Below are 17,981 nucleotides of genomic sequence, written 5' to 3' on the forward strand. Positions count from 1 at the left end.
TGACATTTTGTACAATTTCATTTCTATGAAATGTCTGGAAAGGGCAAATCCATAGAGGCAGAAAGCAGATTAGTGGTTGCCTGGAGCTGGGGTGAGAACAGAAGTGACAAATGGGCGTGAGGGGATTTTTTGAGGTGATGGAAATGTTCTAAAACTGGGTGGTGATCACCATCACAAAGCTCTATCAAATTGTACACTTACAGTGGTTAATTTTATGATATCTAAAGTATACCTCAATAAACTGTGGGAAAAAAAGCTTATTTTTTTTAAGTCTGAAAGCACTCTGTTAAATGAGGCCAAGGCCACAGGCTCAAATTCTTGGGAACCAATGACATTGCTTATTCTCTATTTCATTTCCTTCTCTCTTTCAATACCTAGCCGTGAATGATTCTCTAATCTAGGCCCCATAGGAGCAGACATGGCCCCTGCTCTCCAGGGGTTTATAATCTACTTCCAAAATAAGACGCATAGACAGCAGTACAATGTAAGGCAGAATATGAAACGCCGTAGTACTGGCATACCAGTAAAGTCCATGGTATTGCTGCAAAGACATCTTTGCAGGGAAAGTGGGAAGGAGAGCAGGATTTGAACAGGATTTTAAAGAATGAATAGGAGCATAATAAACAGAGACAGGAGGTAAGGGATACCCACAGACCCCCCTCTTCATCCACCTCTCTTTCACGTGTCATCAGGGATGTTGGGTGAGAAAATGTAGACACATCAGTGCAAAGAGTTGAGACTGTACTTGATTAACAACTCAGGGGTGTGTCCTTCAAGCAGAATACGTGATACAAAGTAGATACTCAACATATGTTTATTCAATGAATGTATATGTACGATGGCTACAGCAGCATTTCAGATGTATTGTGGATTGACAGGGAGAGATATTCTCTCTGTCTCTCTGTCTCTCTCTCTCTCTCTCTCTCTCACACACACACACACACACACACACACACACACACACACACTCAGCATCTGCAAAGTTACATCTTCCTTGAGGAGCAGGAGACAGTCAGTGCCCAGATATGCCTGAACAATCTCTCTGCCTACCATTTCCCACCATTTCAGAAAGCTGTTTCCCCAAGAGCCTACCCAAGAGTTTACCATTTCATATGGGCATTTTTAATAATTGGGTTTAGTCCAAGAACCATGACCAGAAATCCATTACCTTCCAGATCAATTGTGTTATCTTTATATGTGAAGACAAAACATAAGCCTATTATTGCATGTGTCTTTATACTACTCTCTAGGTCCTTTATGTGTATGTTTTTGCTTCTGACCTAAATAAGAGGAATGGTAGATCTAAATAGTAGGAAAGGACTATGTTGTTTTTCTTCTTTTAAATTTTTATAGAGTAGAAATACGAAGTGATGTTTCATTGTGAATAGAGTGAAATGTTTAATAAGTGCTCTGTAGATGAAAAGATAAAAAGATGGATAGATGGATGTGAACGATTGAACAAATGAAAAAAAATCAAAGAATGAATGCATTCTTAGTGACAATCTGAAGTCTTTTCTGTATATTTGATCTCAGTTGCAGAATAAGAAACAAGCGTTAGCATTCGAGGAATTACAGATGGAGTTGGAGCCCAGCAAACAGTGTCATCTGAGACAACTCCAACAACTCAAGAAAAAATTGCTGGCCCTTCAGCAAGAACTAGAGTTCCGCACAGAGGAGTTGCAGACTTCTTACTGTTCCCTCCTGCAGTATCAATCCGTCCTAGAGAAGCAGACTTCCGACCTGGTTCTTCTTCACCATCACTGCAAACTGAAAGAAGATGAGGTATAGATAGAATTACTGTGGAAAGGTCCCATATGCCCGTGTACCTGCAGAAATCAGGCCAAGCCTACTAGAAAACAAACATGGACTCATAGAGGAGAGCTTCGCAACATTTTGAGCAGGTTTTATCAACTTTCCCTCTTTCAGTCTTGATTTTTTGAAGCTGAGCAGAGGGAACAAAACAGAATGGCATAATTGGGTGAGGGCTGCAGCATTTATGTGTGTGTGTGTGTATGCATTTGTGTGTGTGCGCATTTGTGTGTGTATTATGTGCGTGAAAGTCCATCATTTCCATTCTATTACCGTTGCAATTTAAATGCAAAAGACTCTAGGTCTCTGAGGGTTATACAAAAGGCATAAGGTCCATTAAATGAATCATTTTCAGAAAAACCAGGTTTTGATAATATATAAATTCAGTCTGAATCAATCATTGAGAACACCAGATGAGTTATTTTTTCAGACTGGAATTTTAGATCACTCAGACTTAGCTTAAGTATATTGTGGACATTCATTTCTATTCATGACCCAGGGTAGTATTTTTTAAACCAGAGAGCAGCATCCTTGTGGAATCCCAAGTAAGTTCCAAAGACTAAAGCTACAGAAGCGAAACCATTCGAGCAGTGGTAGTACTAGCAGCGGTAAGTGATGGGGCAGGCAGCCTCCCCTGGCATTGCTTGCTTTGCCTTTAAAGATAAAATTCCAAGGACTGTCTTGGGTGTTGCTGTTGCTCAAGGACTAACTCCAGGGGCTCCATCCGGGGCCTTAAAGAAAATAGAATTTTTTAAAGGGGAATATTATGGCTAATTATTATGGCATAATTATTATGGCATAATATTCCATAATAATGGAATATTATGGCTAAAAACATTGGATGGGAAAGGAATAGAGAAAGGAATGGTGAGTGCTGAGGGGATATGAGCAGGCCACTCACAACTTCTGTTATAAAAATTTGAATATAAAATAGTCCTTTCCTCTTCTCCTTACCTAATAAACACCCCAAACTAGATGATCCTTTCCTAAGAAGAATTTCGAGAGGCAGACAAGTGTAATGAGCTTAGACCAATAGAACATGTCCTTTCCAAATTCTGCGCTGATCTATGTAAACCAAAATTACGCCTTCCTGGGTAACCCTCCAGCTCTTACTCCTTCAATACATGTAATTCAAGCTGTACAATCCAGCATGCTGCACAATGTACAGTTGTTTGCTCCTTTTACATCGTTTTTCTGCCAAATTGTACGAGTTTGTAAACTCTGAGTGAGGATCCGATGTCTTATAGGTATATAGCACCTCTGCACCCAAGACATTGCTCATGAGCATTCAATAAATATGTCAGGCGGTGGGCTAATTAATTGATTAGAAAGAAAAAGAATCTAAATAAAGATCGTGCAAGTCCCAGAGAAACTTCGGATCATGTTCCTCCACTCTCCCTAGGGAACTTTGCTGACATGGCCCTGGGTGCACCAGATGCTCTACATTTTCTGAATTAGACCTCTAGAGGCTCCCTAGGAAAGAAAGAATACTGGCATTTCAAACCTTTTCAAAAATGAAGCTATACAAATTTATTCCTATTAATCATCCAACAAGTCTTTATTGATTTCTTACTATTATACATGCCAGGCAGAATGGGACATAGATATGGTCCCTGCCTTTAAGAAGCTTACTATCTAAATAGGCCAGTCTCTTTTTATTTCTAATCATTAACGTTCTGATATTATATATTGTAGCTTTTAGATCTGTGCTGGGCCTGTTCTTTGTATCTTGGGATGTGTTCCTTGGGATGAGTTAAGATAAGAGACTTCTGTGCATGGGGACTTACAGCCATATCCTTTCCTCATTAGAGGTCTCTGCGGGTTCAATGTGATTTCATTCCTATACCAACAGGTGATTCTCTATGAGGAGGAAATTGGAAATCATAATGGGAACACAGGAGAGAAGCTGCATTTGGCACAGGAGCAACTCGCCTTGGCCGGGGACAAGATCGCCTCCCTAGAAAGGAGCTTAAACCTCTACAGGGATAAATACCAGACGTCCCTGAGCAACATTGAGTTACTGGAGTGCCAAGTGAAGATGTTGGAAGGGGAGCTCAGTGGCATCATCGGTCAGGTAAGACTTAATCTAGAGCACTCCACCCAGGAGCTATAACAGTCCCAGCCTCCTCCACTGGAAATCCAGACTTTCAACCAGATGTCATTGCTTCCCTTGAATTTTGTACACCTGAAATCTATGTAATTTCACTAACAATTGTCACCCCAATAAATTAAAAAAAGAAAACATATGTAATGCATATGTAAATGTATATGTAAATTATGAAGCATAATAAAAAAATGAAAACCAGTAAACCCCCCCCAAAAAAAATTACACAAGTAATACAATTTAGGCTCTCTAGACAAAAGTATGGAGATTAAATGTGAAAGTCCATCTTCAGCCTCCTCCACTCCACTCTACCCTAGGCAATCACTTAACTACCGTGTTTCCCCAAAAATAAGACCTAGCCGGACCATCAGCTCTAATGCATCTTTTGGAGCAAAAATTAATATAAGACCCGGTCTTATTTTACTATAATATAAGACCAGGTCATAATATAATTATAATATAATATAATATAATATAATATAATATAATATAATATAATATAATATAATATAATATAATATAATATAATATAATATAAATAATATATAGTATAATATAATATAATACTGGGTGTCATGCAGGATCTCTAGTCCGGCTCCCCGCATAAGAACACAGGATATGGTGAGGCCAAAAAGGAACACCCACGAAGCCATAGATAGGGGACTCATACCACTATATTCTCGCTGGTGGCTGGGTTAGAGACACAGGAAGCAGGAGCCACACAATCCACAGTTGGCCATCTACTTCTCTGCCAACCAACCCACTTGCTAGCTGTAATCTGCCGGCTGCTTCTCCACCAACCAATCCCCTAGCGTAGCTGTAGAAGTTACATCAGTGGCTAATTGGCTAACTGGTAACTGCTGATGGCCAACTAGTCACAGCTGCTGACCATCTACTACCTGAGCCAGCACCATTCCACGTGAGGCCGAGAGCCTGGAAACTGCTCTCTCGGACTCTGTCCCCACACTGGGTCTTATATTAATTTTTGCTCCAAAAGACGCATTAGAGCTGATTGTCCAGCTAGGTCTTATTTTCAGGGAAACACGGTAATGTGTTAGGAATCTTCTCTAGCCTTTTACTGTACAGTTACAGATATACCTAGTCAGGATTTTCTTTTTACATAAATAGGTCATTTTATAAATGTGATTTTACAACTTGCTTTTTAAATGTATCCTAATTTCTTTTATTTACTACCTTGTATTCTATAGTATGACTATGTCATCTCCTGACCTGTTTGTTACAAACAAGCTATAAGGAACATTCTCGTTTTTATGGGGTAATTTCCTGATGTGGGACTCCTAGACCAAAGGATATGCTTATTTTTAATGTTCAAAGATATTTGTAAATTTCGTACCAAAAAGGTTCTATCAGTTTACATTTTTATCTATAATAACCAAGCAAGTTTATCTCCCCACACTCTATATATAATTTTCAGTCTTTTTAAGGTGTACTAAACTGATGGATGAAAACACAACAGGTTTTCTCATTACAATTTTTATTTCGTTTAATTTTAATAGTTGTGGATTGGCTTCTCCAGAAAAGAGACTTTGAAACAGATTAGCATGTAGGACATTTTTAAAGAGAGCTCTTGGTACTAACACCTGTGAAAGGAAGCAACTGGAAGCTGGGTTGCTCAGAGGGAAAAGTTGAGCTGTGATGCAGTCCCAACAAAGACCTCAGCCAACTCCATGGGAAGCTCTGGGGCCGGATGGACCTTCACAGTGGTCCTAAACTGGGAAGAAGGGAGCTGGCCTTTATACGTCCTTGTTGATCAGCTATGGATGTGAGTTATCCCTAGGGAGAGTCATGATCTTAAGCAAAAGTTTTCTTCTGCCCAGACAATCCCCAAGAAGGGCTGACACCTGAGGGGCTGTCTTAGGGCAGCACTCCAGGAGCTGGAGGAGTAACTCCTTTATTGCTGAAGGGGGCTTGGGAAGCACATCACAGCATCCACCCCACTAATAAAGTATTGAGCACTATTCGTAAGTATATTATGTGGATGTCTGGTTTAAATCCTTAACCTATTTTTATTAGGTTGTTAGTCTCTTTTGTATTGATTGATAGGAATGTCTTAATATATTACAAGTAATAATGTTTCATTGCATATGGTATATTTTCCCCCAGTTTGCAGTTTTTTATTTTATTAATGGTATTTTTCACCATACAGACATCTTTAATTTTTGTGGAGTTGAATCTTTCAATCCTTCTTTATAAATTCTAGGTTTTATGCCTTATTTTAGGAAGGTCTTCTCTACCCCCAAGATTACAAAAGTTTGTGTTTTGTTTTAGCACTTTTCTAATTTTGTTTTTTTATGTTTTATCTTTAATCCATCTGGAAATTTTATTTATTGACCTATTTATATTTCATGCAAGCATAATGAGATAAGACTATACTTTATATTTATCAAAATGGATCTTCAGTTGTCCCAACTCTGCTTACTGAACATCCCGCCCTTTTCTTACTGATTTGAAGTGTTGACACAGTAAATATACTGACTCTTCTGTACCTATGACTTTTTCTGAACACTATTATTTTTTGACCCTGGTGCCAGTTCCTGCACCAGGGTCAAAGTTATTTAGTGATGTAAACAGATAGCATGTTTTGATAGCTTCTTTCAGGGCAGGTTCTCCTTCATTGTTCTTTACCCTCAAATATTTCTTGGCCATTTTTGTATGTCTTTTCTTGGTGAAATTTAGATTTATGTTGACTTACATTCAAATTACATATTAATTTTGGGGAAATTAGCATACCCTATGGAACATGACGTGCTTCTTCTTTTATACATTTTTTTTGTGTGTCCTTCAGGAACATTTTACACTTTATATGTCTCAAATATTTCTTCCTAAGTTTATTTCTAGATACATTAAAGTTTTATTGGTTTTACAAATAAGGTCCTCACTTAATTTTATTAATTATTCCTGATGTAGAGGAAAACTTCTATCCTGCCACCTTTATTGAGCTCTTTTACCCGATTTTTTCAGTTGACTGTCATGGATTTTTCTAAATTGCCTTCCTTTTCAACATTTGTGCAACTTATTTTCCATTTTATCACACTGACCAGGACCTCCAGAACAGGGTAGAATTATAACATTCTTGCCTGCTCCTTACTTTAAATGAAATGTATCTAGTATTTCACTATTAAATACAATATCTGTTCTTGGCTGCTTGTTAATATTTTGTTCAAGCTGAAGGTGTGACTACCTATAACAAGAATTTTTATCAGGAATGAATGTTGAATTTAATCAGAAGATTTTGGTACCATCTATCTAAGTAATCATAGATTTTTTTCCTTTAATGAAGAGGATTAAACTAGTAGGTTTTTATTTATAGAACAATTCTTATGTTCCTGAAATAAACCCTACTGGATCATGATATATTATTATTTTAATAATAATATAATATATCATTATGTTATAATGAACTGCTATACTAAATTTGTTTTAAAAAACTTTTTTTGCATCTATTTTCAGAAATAAGATTAGTTTGATGGATTGAATTTTTGTACTGTCATCTCGTAGTGGAATCTGGATTATGCTTCCCTAATATAAATGAGTTGGAAAACTGTTTGTTTGTTTTTTTTAATCTCTGGAACTGTTATATAACATATAAAATGTTTATTTCTTTAAGATTACAAATACAATAAACTTTTACTCATTACTCAGCTGTATACTCCACCTCTTCTGTGTTTTTGTACTGTTCCTTTTGCTGTAATAATTCCCTGTTAATCCTTCCACAAACAACTGTGGGTGGTAAAATTACTCAATATTTCCATGTCTGAACAAGATTTCTTTTGCTACCATTCTTGAATGCTACTTTGGCTCAATATACAAACTTTCAAAAGCACCTTCCTTTAAATCTTTGAAAATACTACTGCATTGTCTTATGCCATGCAGTGTTAAACAGGAATTGTTAGCTCTCAATCTGTTTCTCGTTTTTTATAAGTTACCTGTTTTATCTTTGAACTCTGGAGGCCCTTAGGCTCAGAGATTTTTAATTTATGTTTAATTAAACCTCTCAACACTTAACTGACCCTTAGAAGATCTACATTTTTCCACAATTTAGGAAATTTTACTTCTGTCACTTTAATTTCTATTTGTCATTCTATAGCATTAAGAAAATATTGAAACCTGTAGATATTTTCTTCCTGTTTCTTAACTTTCCTATTGTTTTCCATTCCTTTGCCCATTTATGCACTAAAGTATTTATAAGAACATTATTTATGGTCAATTTTAGACTTCTGACTAACCCTCCTTCAGCTTGCTCATGGGCAGCTTTCATGCTCAGTGAACATGAACTATACCTCACTTTGCCTGAAAAAGCCCAGTTAGGAAAATAAGATTAATAGAGAAAGGACCTACCATCAAAACTAGAACTCTTTGCTCTTTTTTTTTTTTTAATCTGCATCAGTTTACCTCATTATTAGTGCAAAACAACGAGCAGGTAGTAACATTTGTGTATGATTTCAGATGATCTAGGAAAAGACATTTTAAAAATTGTTCTAGGAAAACAGGCATACTCATGCTGAGTGTCAAGTGGTACAATTTCTTTGAAAGACAATTATGTAATATCTATCAAAGTTTTAAATAGTTCCTAGAAGTGCTATGAATTTAATCTACACATATAACAGAAAAGATACTCAAATATTTATGTGCAAAAATATTCATTTTTACCTTTGTGTTAGGGGAAAAAAACTTGGAAGCGACGTAATATCCCATCAGTTGGAGACTGTATAAACACACTTAAAAGCAATTTAAAAGAACAAGATAGAAGCATATGTACTAACATGAATAAATTCTAAGAGATCTTGTAAAGTGTAAAATGAAAAAATATATTTTCATGTTTTAACAAGACAATATAATATCTGCAGTCTATGGTTTCACTTATATATATGTAAATGTATAGATAAAGTTCTACAAGGCTATGCACAAATTGTCATCTCTGGAGAATGCAGTGAGTATGGTTTTAGAGGTGATGGGCAATGAGAAATTTAGACTTGCCTGTAATGTTACAGTGTTTTAGAAAGATAGTATATATGTGTATTACTGTGCAATTACTGTGCAATTAATTTTTAGTAAGACAGATCTACAAGTAACAATATGGAAAATATCCTAACTAAATTGTCAAGGGAAAACACAATGGTTAGAATAGTGTGTACAAGACTTTCATTTGTGTAGGGAAAAAATTAGTGGGTTATATACATACACATAAATGCATAAAATATTTCTGGAAAGATTACCCAAAACACTGGTAATGAAGACTGTGATGGAAGAGGGTCCCTGAGTCACAGAGGCCACGTGGGAGGAAGATTGACTTTTCAGGGTATTCTCTCATGAACTGTTTGAACTTTGTACCATGTGTATACACTTGTTAATTTTGTTTTTGTTAAGAAAGTTATGGTTCACATATATGAACATAAATTTGTAGAATATAGATCTAGATATTTTTCATGCTCATAACATTCTGAAGTTAACTCAAAAATTACGAACAAAACCACCCATTATTTTCAAATATCCCAGGAACCTGAGAACAAGGGTGATCATTCAAAGGTGCGTATATACACTTCTTCCTGCATGATTCAAGAGCATCAGGAAACCCTGAAACGATTGTCTGAAGTCTGGCAAAAGGTCTCTGACCAGGACGATCTAATCCAGGAACTTCGAAATAAGCTAGCCTGCAGTAACGCTTTGGTAAGTGCCTTCTTCTAGAACATTTTTCTGAGACACCCAAAATAACGCCAGTAGGGAAAAAAGGGTCACCTAAAGTAATCTCTTTCACCAAGACTCCTCAAATAGCTTAGATATACTTGTTCTTGCCTTTTGTTCGTATTCTCCATGGTATACATCCCCTCAACCCACACTGAGTTCAAGATTGTAAAGAGGCTTAAAATCTTTCACACAACGACGTAAGTGCCCATCAGTAGGGGAGTGGTTAAAGTGATTGAGAAATCATTAGAGATAGCCATATTATGGAATAATATGCAGCCAAGAAAATGGATTAAGCAGATCTGTAATGGCTTCCCAAAAGTATGCTTGTGATGTATTGATGAGAATAAGTTGCAGAATCTTATGTATAGTTTAATTCCACCTTTGTTTTTTAGCATCTTCAATCATGAAATAGAAGTATATCCTGGAAATTGCCTGTAGTGTCACCTCCCACTTATTGGGAGTGAGAGAGGGGAGACTATGTGAGAGAGGGGAGACTAAGTGGAGAGGAAGTTTTCACTTCTTAGTTTTGATGGTTAGGTTTGAATTTTTTGAATTATTCTCAACAAGCAAGAACAAAAATTTCATGTTATTTTTTAATTTAAAAAAAAGTACGTACACATTCACCCATCCCATAAAAAAAACTTTCTTCTTTAGTTCTTGAACTTTGAACCCCATCTTCTGATAGATTAGTTGCCTCCTTCCATCACAGCCTCTAAAGAGCCTTCTGCCTAATCAACTGGACCACACAGAGGATCAGGAGGGAGTCCAAAATGTGGCCACTGACAGACTTAAGACAAATCATTGTCTATGCCTTAGTGAACTTTAATGTAAGATTGAGTACGTAATTCCTTTCCCATACCAACCCCACAGGAAGTGCATGATGAATTATACAATGCTACCACAATCTTAGGCTGATAAAAGGAATACCCTGCTAAAATAGCACTCAGTAATAAACACATTATATTGATCATGCAGCATAACTGACCTATGCCTGTTTGCAGGTTTTGGAGCGTGAAACGGCTTTGATAAAATTGCAGGCAGACTTTGCTTCTTATACGGCCACCCACCGACATCCTCCTAGCTCCTCAGAAGATTGTGAAGACATCAAAAAGGTAGGAGAACTTTTGCTTATTTGCGCCTAATGAGTCAGGCCAATTTGGGTTTGCTTCTGGGTTTTCCTGCTTATTTTTAAATTTTATATTTTATATTAAATTTGTGTGGCTCTTGTTGGCCCTGCCACAAGGATACTGTATTGTATGTAATATATGCCAAGCCCCAAGTGTGTCTGGCAGCATTAGATTAGAATTCTGGAATTGAATTTAGGAATTGCACCTTCCTCTTAATGCACTTCGAACAGTATACCTAAACAAGACTGCTATAGGCTTACCAGATTCAGAAGGACCATTCCAGTCTTTCAGTTTCTGGTTAGAGTTGAAAAGTAGCAAACTAAGGGAAGATTGTTAATTCAAATTCACTCCCATTTTTTGAAAACTTGATGTTTTCAAAATTCAAAGCCATCTTAAAAGTTGATTATAATAATGAATGAACATTTAAATCATGTACATAAATAGCAAGATTTGACCAACCAACAGTAAAAACTAGGTTATGTCCCCTCCTAGGCAAGTCGTGCCTGAACTTGACGTACAAGTCAAAGCTAGCCCCATGAGGCCAGGCTGTGGGCTGGTGAGGGCCACCTGCAGATGCTGAAATAGGGGCAAAGAGCGGTGGCAGAGAGAATAGACAACACATAGGAGCTCTCCAAAGGGTCCCCTAGCGAGAGAGTGGAAACTCTTCTCTTTCCAGGACTATCTGATCCCAGAAAGCTTGAATGAATGAATGAGGCATCTATATTGAACTTTGGAGTTCCTCCTTGGACATCTGTCAATATTTACTTTATTTTTTTATTATTTTTAAATTTTTCAATTATACTTGACATTTATTATTATTTTATATTAGTTTCAGGTGTACAGCATAGTGGTTAGACATTTATATAATTTATGAAGAGGTCCCCCACCCCCCCCATAAGTCTAGTACCCACCTGGCACTATGCATAGTTATTATAATATTTGTCAATATGTATTTTAAAGGTCAGATCCATGTTATTTACATCCTGACCTACAGCAAGATCTCATAACACTCCTGGTTTATTTTTGTTTGAAAAATGTCTTTATTTCTCCCTTATACTTTCTTTTTTTTTTTGTAGTGGTGAAAACATGACATTAAATTTACCATCATAACCACTTTTTTAAAACATACAGTTCAGTAGTGTTAAGTATCTCTACAGTGCTGTGCAACAGATCTCTAGAACTTTCTCATCTTGCAGAACTGATACTCTACATTCACTAAATACTAATTCCTCTTTAACTCTTCATTTTTTAAAATGATGCTTTCCCAAGAAACAGACTCTATCTGCCCCGCCACTTTCTGTATCCTATTCAAAGTCTTCACGTTGAATACCTGGCTATTCTGTTAGGAATGGAACCACTCACATCACAGTTAATGCTGGAGGTCCTCTCCTGCTCTGCTGGCCAGGCATAGCCTGGGCCTTCGAGTTCTTGCGCTGCCTATACCCGGGTCATATGATGGCTACCCCGTATTGCTCCAGCTGTCTCCTGTCTTCCTGCTGCAGCCCTGCTTCACTGTCAACTCTGAAATCACATAACTATCTCCTCCCAGCCTTCCTTGATGCCCAGACAATTCATTGCTCCTTCTCAGCTTCTTCATGTACATGTTCCTGTCTTCTCTTGGTTACAGCCCATTCCCCTCTTCTTCAGAGTAGAAGCCAAAGTTCCTGCTGAGGAAATACAAAACCCACATGATGTGACTGACCCCTACTTCTCACCTCATCTCCTCCTACTCTCCCCATCACTCACTCCACTGTAATGACATGGCTTCCTGCATGTTTCCTCCCTGAAGCCTTGTCACTGGCTAGTCCCTTTGTCTGCAAAACTCTTCCCTCAGATATCTCACCTCCATCAAATCCCTGTACAGAAGCCACCTTCTCAGTGAGGCCAACCAAATCCATCCTATTTAACATTGCAACCCCACATCCCCACCCTACCCCATCATCTCCGTTCCACTTTTGCTGTTCTGTTTGTTTCTTCCATAGCTTTTATCAACTTTGAACATTTTCTGTAGGTCATTACTTATTATGCTCTTTGTCTGTCTCACCCCACCAGAAGGTCAGGTCCATGGGGGCAAGGCTTTGCGTCTGTGTTGTTTGCAGCACCCAGAACAGTGCCTGGTACATAGTAGGTGCTCTATCAATAACATTGATTGTTACAGGAAGGAAGAAATGGCTTCTTTTGTGTACATTCCATGTGAGTGTGAGAAGTCTGCCACATCCTTTTTTTTCTTTTTACTTCTCTCTTCCTGTTTTTAAAATTGAGGTGTAATTGACAGACCATAAAATTCATCGTTTAAAGTGTACACTCAGTGGCTGTTAGGATATTCACAGAGTTAGGCAACATCACCACTAATTCCAGAACATGTTCATCACTCCAAAAAGAAACACATGCCCATGAGCAGTCACTCCCCATCCTCCCTCGCCCAACCCCTGGCACCCACTACCCTACTTTCTACCCTACGGATTTATTTGCCTGTTGTGGATCTTCAGCATTTTAGAAAGCATTCTTCCCCCATGTCCTCATCCTGCCCTGACCTTCTTCCATCCGCCCAGATATTGAAGCACTTGCAGGAGCAGAAAGACAGCCAGTGCCTGCACGTGGAGGAGTACCAGAACCTCGTGAAGGACTTGCGCATGGAGCTGGAAGCCGTGTCGGAACAAAAGAAAAACATCATGAAGGGTAAAGGGGGCGGGGCTGGTGGGCTGTGGCAGGGGAGCCAGAGGAAGCCAGAACCCATGTCTGAGCAAGAAGCGCTCTGTCTCATCCCACGGTAGACATGATGAAGCTGGAGCTGGACCTGCACGGGCTGCGGGAGGAGACCTCTGCCCACGTGGACAGGAAGGATAAGGAGGTCGTCATCCTGCAGAGGCGGCTGCAGGAGCTGCAGGTGCAGTTCACTGAGACCCAGAAGCTCGGTTTGAAGAAGGACACGGTAAGACGAGTAGCTCTCTGAGTGGAACCACCAACAGGGCTGTGAGGCCAGGCCTTGGGCAGGTGGGGCGGGTCCGGCAGTTCTGCACCCACTGTGATTGCACGGGGAGCATCAACACCTGTGAGATGGACCTGTGGGCTCCTCAGGCCCAGAGATGATTCTGAGCACATCTTTGGTGTTTCTCCTAATTAATAAATAAATGAATACAATACAATAGCGTTATCCAGGGAACTTGATAAGAGATATTGAGTCTATAAGAAAAAGGTTCTTCCACAGCCTTGCAAGGTAGAGAGTTTGGGACACTCCTGCATTGTTCCCTTGCTTTTGTTCATGCTTGATAGTGAAAAGAAGTGCTATGAAATAATGTGTTGCCTTATTAAGACTATGAAGCAAATTTCAATTTTAAAAATTACGAATATCTTAGAATATGCAAATCAGGTATTTGGGAACTATTAATGGAGCTATGGCCTCGAAGATCTATAGTTGCCAACATCAACCAAGATCCTGGAAAAGTCTGGGAATGAAACCAAGGACAGAAAGGTTGTGAAACCAATGCAAGCTTTTGTCGTCAATACTATCCAACTCTTCCTTTTATCAGAGCTAGTAGGAGTAATCCAAATGACTGGTCATTCACACCTCCTATTTCAAGGTCCAGAGGTGACCACCAGTCAAAATGGAGGCATTTGGAGAGATGACAAGAAGCAAGGAGTCTGGATGAACAGCTTTGAGTCATTCATATATTCATCCAACAAATACCTTTGAGCTCCTACGATATGCCAAGCACTGTTCTAGGCACTGGGAATATAATACAATATGCAGTATCCCTACTCTCATGAAGCTTATGTTCCAGTGTAGAGAGACAGATAATAAACAGATAACAAAATTAATATATAATGTCAGATACTGATAAATCCCTAAAACAGCTTGGCGGCTGTTTTCCACAGGCTGCTCAGGTGACAAGGTGACACTGGGAAGCGATTTGAATGCAGTGAGGGAGTCACCCAGGCAAAGGTCTTGAGGAAGAATATTCCAGGCAGAGAGAACAGCAAGTGCAAAAGCCCTCAAGTGGGAGTCTGCTTGGAGTGTTCCAGGAGACCACCTAAAGCAGAGAGGGTGGAGGTGGCCAGAGGTGAGGTCAGCTGGTAACCAAGGACCAGATTGTGAGCATCCTGGGAGGCCCTTTTTCTAAGTGAGATGGAGTGGAGGGTTTTCAGCAGAGGTATCTGACTTGTATTTTCAGAGGCCCCCCCTCTGGCTACTAAAGTGAGAACAGCATGAGGGGAGGTAGGGAGCCAAGGTAGGAGGCCATTGCGATATCCAGGTAAGAGAAGATGGCGCCTGGAAGAGGGCTCAGGAAAACGTCTGATTGATTTCACCCTGCCTCGCTTCAGACCTTTATTAGCATTAACACTTTGCTTTCCTCAGCTCCTCCAAGAGAAAGATGAAATGCTGCACGAGCTAGAGAAGGAACTGGCACAGGTTCAGACAACGCTCATGAAAAAAGATATGGAGTTGGAGAAGCAGCAACTAATGACAACAGAACTCGAAATTGCCATCCAGGAGGCGAAGCAGAATAAGTGCAAGGTGGAGTGTGGGGCCGTGCGAGTTGAGATCCAGAAGCTGAAGGACTGTCTCAAAGATGCCCACCAGCAGCAGAGGCTGGCTGGTGAGGCCCCAGCAAGCACTGACCCCAGCACGCTTCCAACACACGGGGCTAGAGCAGCCCCTTTCTCTCTCTAAATGGCCACTTCCTGTGCCCCTCCACTGTCTCACTCCAAACCTCGTGATCTCATCTCACATCTCACAGCAATTACGACCGCTTTCTTGAACTCCTTCACTCACCCCCAGCCTCACCTTCTCTCTGGAATCTCCACCACATAGCACGTGCTCATTTGGGGAAAGTGAACTGCCCACTGTTTTCTCAGCAGTCCAGGTGAAGATCCTCTCCTTTCCTCGCCTCAGGGAGGACAGGGCTCTGTGCTGTGCTGCTTTGCACCACACATTGCTCCATCTTCTCCAGAACCTTCATCACACAAGTCACCTCTTCCTTCCCTGATTTCTTTCTTTCTTTTTTTTTTTTTTTGCTTCAAACTTTCTCTCCTGCACAGTGTGCTCTGTGGATTGTGTCCTTGTTCCTCTGCTAAAAGCCCTTTCTCAGAGGTCATCAATAACTTCTTGCCTTGGACATGAAAATGTTCTGGAATTAGATATTGGTGATAGCTGTACACCTTTATGAATATGCCAAAGCCCACTGAACTACATTTTTTTTTTAAATTAATTTTATTGGGGTGACAATTGTTAGTAAATTTACATAGATTTCAGGTGTACAATTCTGTATTACATCGTCTATAAATCCCATTGCGTGTTCACCACCCAGAGTCAGTTCTCCTTCCATCACCATATATTTGATCCCCTTTACCCTCATCACCCAGCCCCCACCCCCTTACCCTCTGGTAACCACTAAATTATTGTATGTGTCTATGAGTTTTTGTTTCTCATTTGTTTGTCTTGTTCTTTTTGGTTTATATACCACATATCAGTGAAATCATAGGGTTCTCTGCTTTGTCTGTCTGACTTATTTCACTTAGCATTATTCTCTCGAGATCCATCCATGTTGTCACAAATGTTCCTATATCATCTTTCCTTAACGCCGAATAGTATTCCATTGTGTATATGTACCACAACTTCTTTATCCATTCATCTATCGAAGGACATTTTGGTTGTTTCCATGTGTTGGCCACCGTAAACAAAGCTGCAATGAACATTGGCGTACACGTGTCTCTATAGAGAGATGCTTTTATATTTTTGGGGTAGATACCCAGGAGAGCGATTGCTGGGTCACATGGTAATTCTATTCGTAATTTCTTGAGGAACCTCCACACTGCCTTCCATAGCGGCTGCACCAGTCTGCATTCCCACCAACAGTGTATGAGAGCACTGAACTACATTTTAAGGGTAAATTTTATGTTATGTGAGTGACATAGAAATTGGGGGGCGTGAGGAGGTGAAGGTCCAAACCCTGGCTTCCTTCTTCACCCTCCTTTAACCCTCTGTGTGTCTCTATGCTGTTGGCCCCCATACCTCAACAAGTGTTTCTTAGCTTTGGAGACATAACAGGTTTCTTGTTCTTCCACAAATTCGCCATTGTTTCCTCCTTTCCCTCTTGCCCTGACAGTAATCATTCATCCATAAGACTACCCTTCTTCTTTTCTCCTCTCCCTCCACACTCATTCCTTGGTGAATGCCTCTCCTTATAGCTGCATTTCCCTACCGATGACTCCAAAACCTAAACCCCAGCCCTGATTTCATACCTGTCGCCAGTCTTATCTTAGAGACTAGCTCCACCTGGGAAATCACCATCCCCTCTAACTCAACATTCCCAAAATTGAACCTATTTTCTTCCCTGCTTAAAAAAATAAAATAAAATAAAATTTTCTCCTTTCTTCCAAGGTACATAATTATTTCTGTAGTGACACCATCTTTCTTCAAATATCTCAGGCTGAAAAAATGGAGAAGAGAGTGATGTTTAAAGTAGAAACCATAGTAGAAACTATAGGATGTGGGGATATATTTGCCGTAGAGAAAACCCAGTAAGCAACTTATTTGGATGTTTTTCCCTTCATACCCAGAGAAGGCAAGGATGTGGGCTAAAAGGATATTGTGGGGAGTCTTTCTCTATTCTAATCCGTTCCAATTTTCCCAAAGCACACTCTCCTTTATGTCAGGTCCCCACTCAAGAACCCATAAAATCAAGTCTAAACATTCTCCTCAGGCTTTCAGAGTCTTTCAAAGCCCCCTCTCGTCCATGCACTTACTCAACTCTGTCTACCAGTTTCCTACCCAGTTTCCTTTCTAATTAAACTGGTCTCTTCCCATATGCCTTCTGCATTCCCTTCACCTAGCGTTTACTCTAGCTTTGCCCCACCTGGAATTCTCGTACTTCTTCTAAGGCCCAGCTCAACCTCTGTCCCTCTGTCAGTCCATCTCCAGCTGTTCTTGCTCAAATTGGTCTTGCTTCCCGAGTTCAATCGTTGCAAGTTTAACATTACAGTGGTCTGTATATCAGGTGGGCCAGTTATGGCACCCTCACCAGGCTCTAACCTCTGTGAGGTCCGGATGTGTCCCTAATGATAGGATGAGTCACGTAAGAGATACTGAGCAATTTCTACCAAGTTGTTTAATTTCAGTCAAGGAGAGTAGTTGAAGACAGATAATTTAACAGTGCTCCTTGGGAGTTATAACGAAATGGAGAGAAATGAGGACAGATTGGGGATTGACGCAGGCCACACAATGAAGGAACAGA

The 17,981-nt window shown here is 39.7% G+C and overlaps 1 protein-coding gene across 1 annotated transcript in view; it reads left to right on the forward strand.

Moving 5' to 3' along the window:
- PMFBP1 (polyamine modulated factor 1 binding protein 1) overlaps positions 1 to 17,981 on the forward strand; it is a 45,306-nt gene that overhangs the window by 11,481 nt on the left and 15,844 nt on the right. Inside the window, exons 3-9 of the mRNA XM_081032888.1 lie at positions 1,534 to 1,782; positions 3,662 to 3,883; positions 9,431 to 9,601; positions 10,621 to 10,731; positions 13,299 to 13,425; positions 13,521 to 13,678; positions 15,104 to 15,344. Of these exons, the coding sequence (XP_080889014.1) occupies positions 1,534 to 1,782; positions 3,662 to 3,883; positions 9,431 to 9,601; positions 10,621 to 10,731; positions 13,299 to 13,425; positions 13,521 to 13,678; positions 15,104 to 15,344 (1,279 nt within the window). The remainder of the gene's footprint in view (positions 1 to 1,533; positions 1,783 to 3,661; positions 3,884 to 9,430; positions 9,602 to 10,620; positions 10,732 to 13,298; positions 13,426 to 13,520; positions 13,679 to 15,103; positions 15,345 to 17,981) is intronic.

The sequence above is a fragment of the Rhinolophus hipposideros genome, assembly GCF_964194185.1.
Source record: "Rhinolophus hipposideros genome assembly, chromosome: 21".
In the NCBI taxonomy this organism is placed as follows: Eukaryota; Metazoa; Chordata; class Mammalia; order Chiroptera; family Rhinolophidae; genus Rhinolophus; species Rhinolophus hipposideros.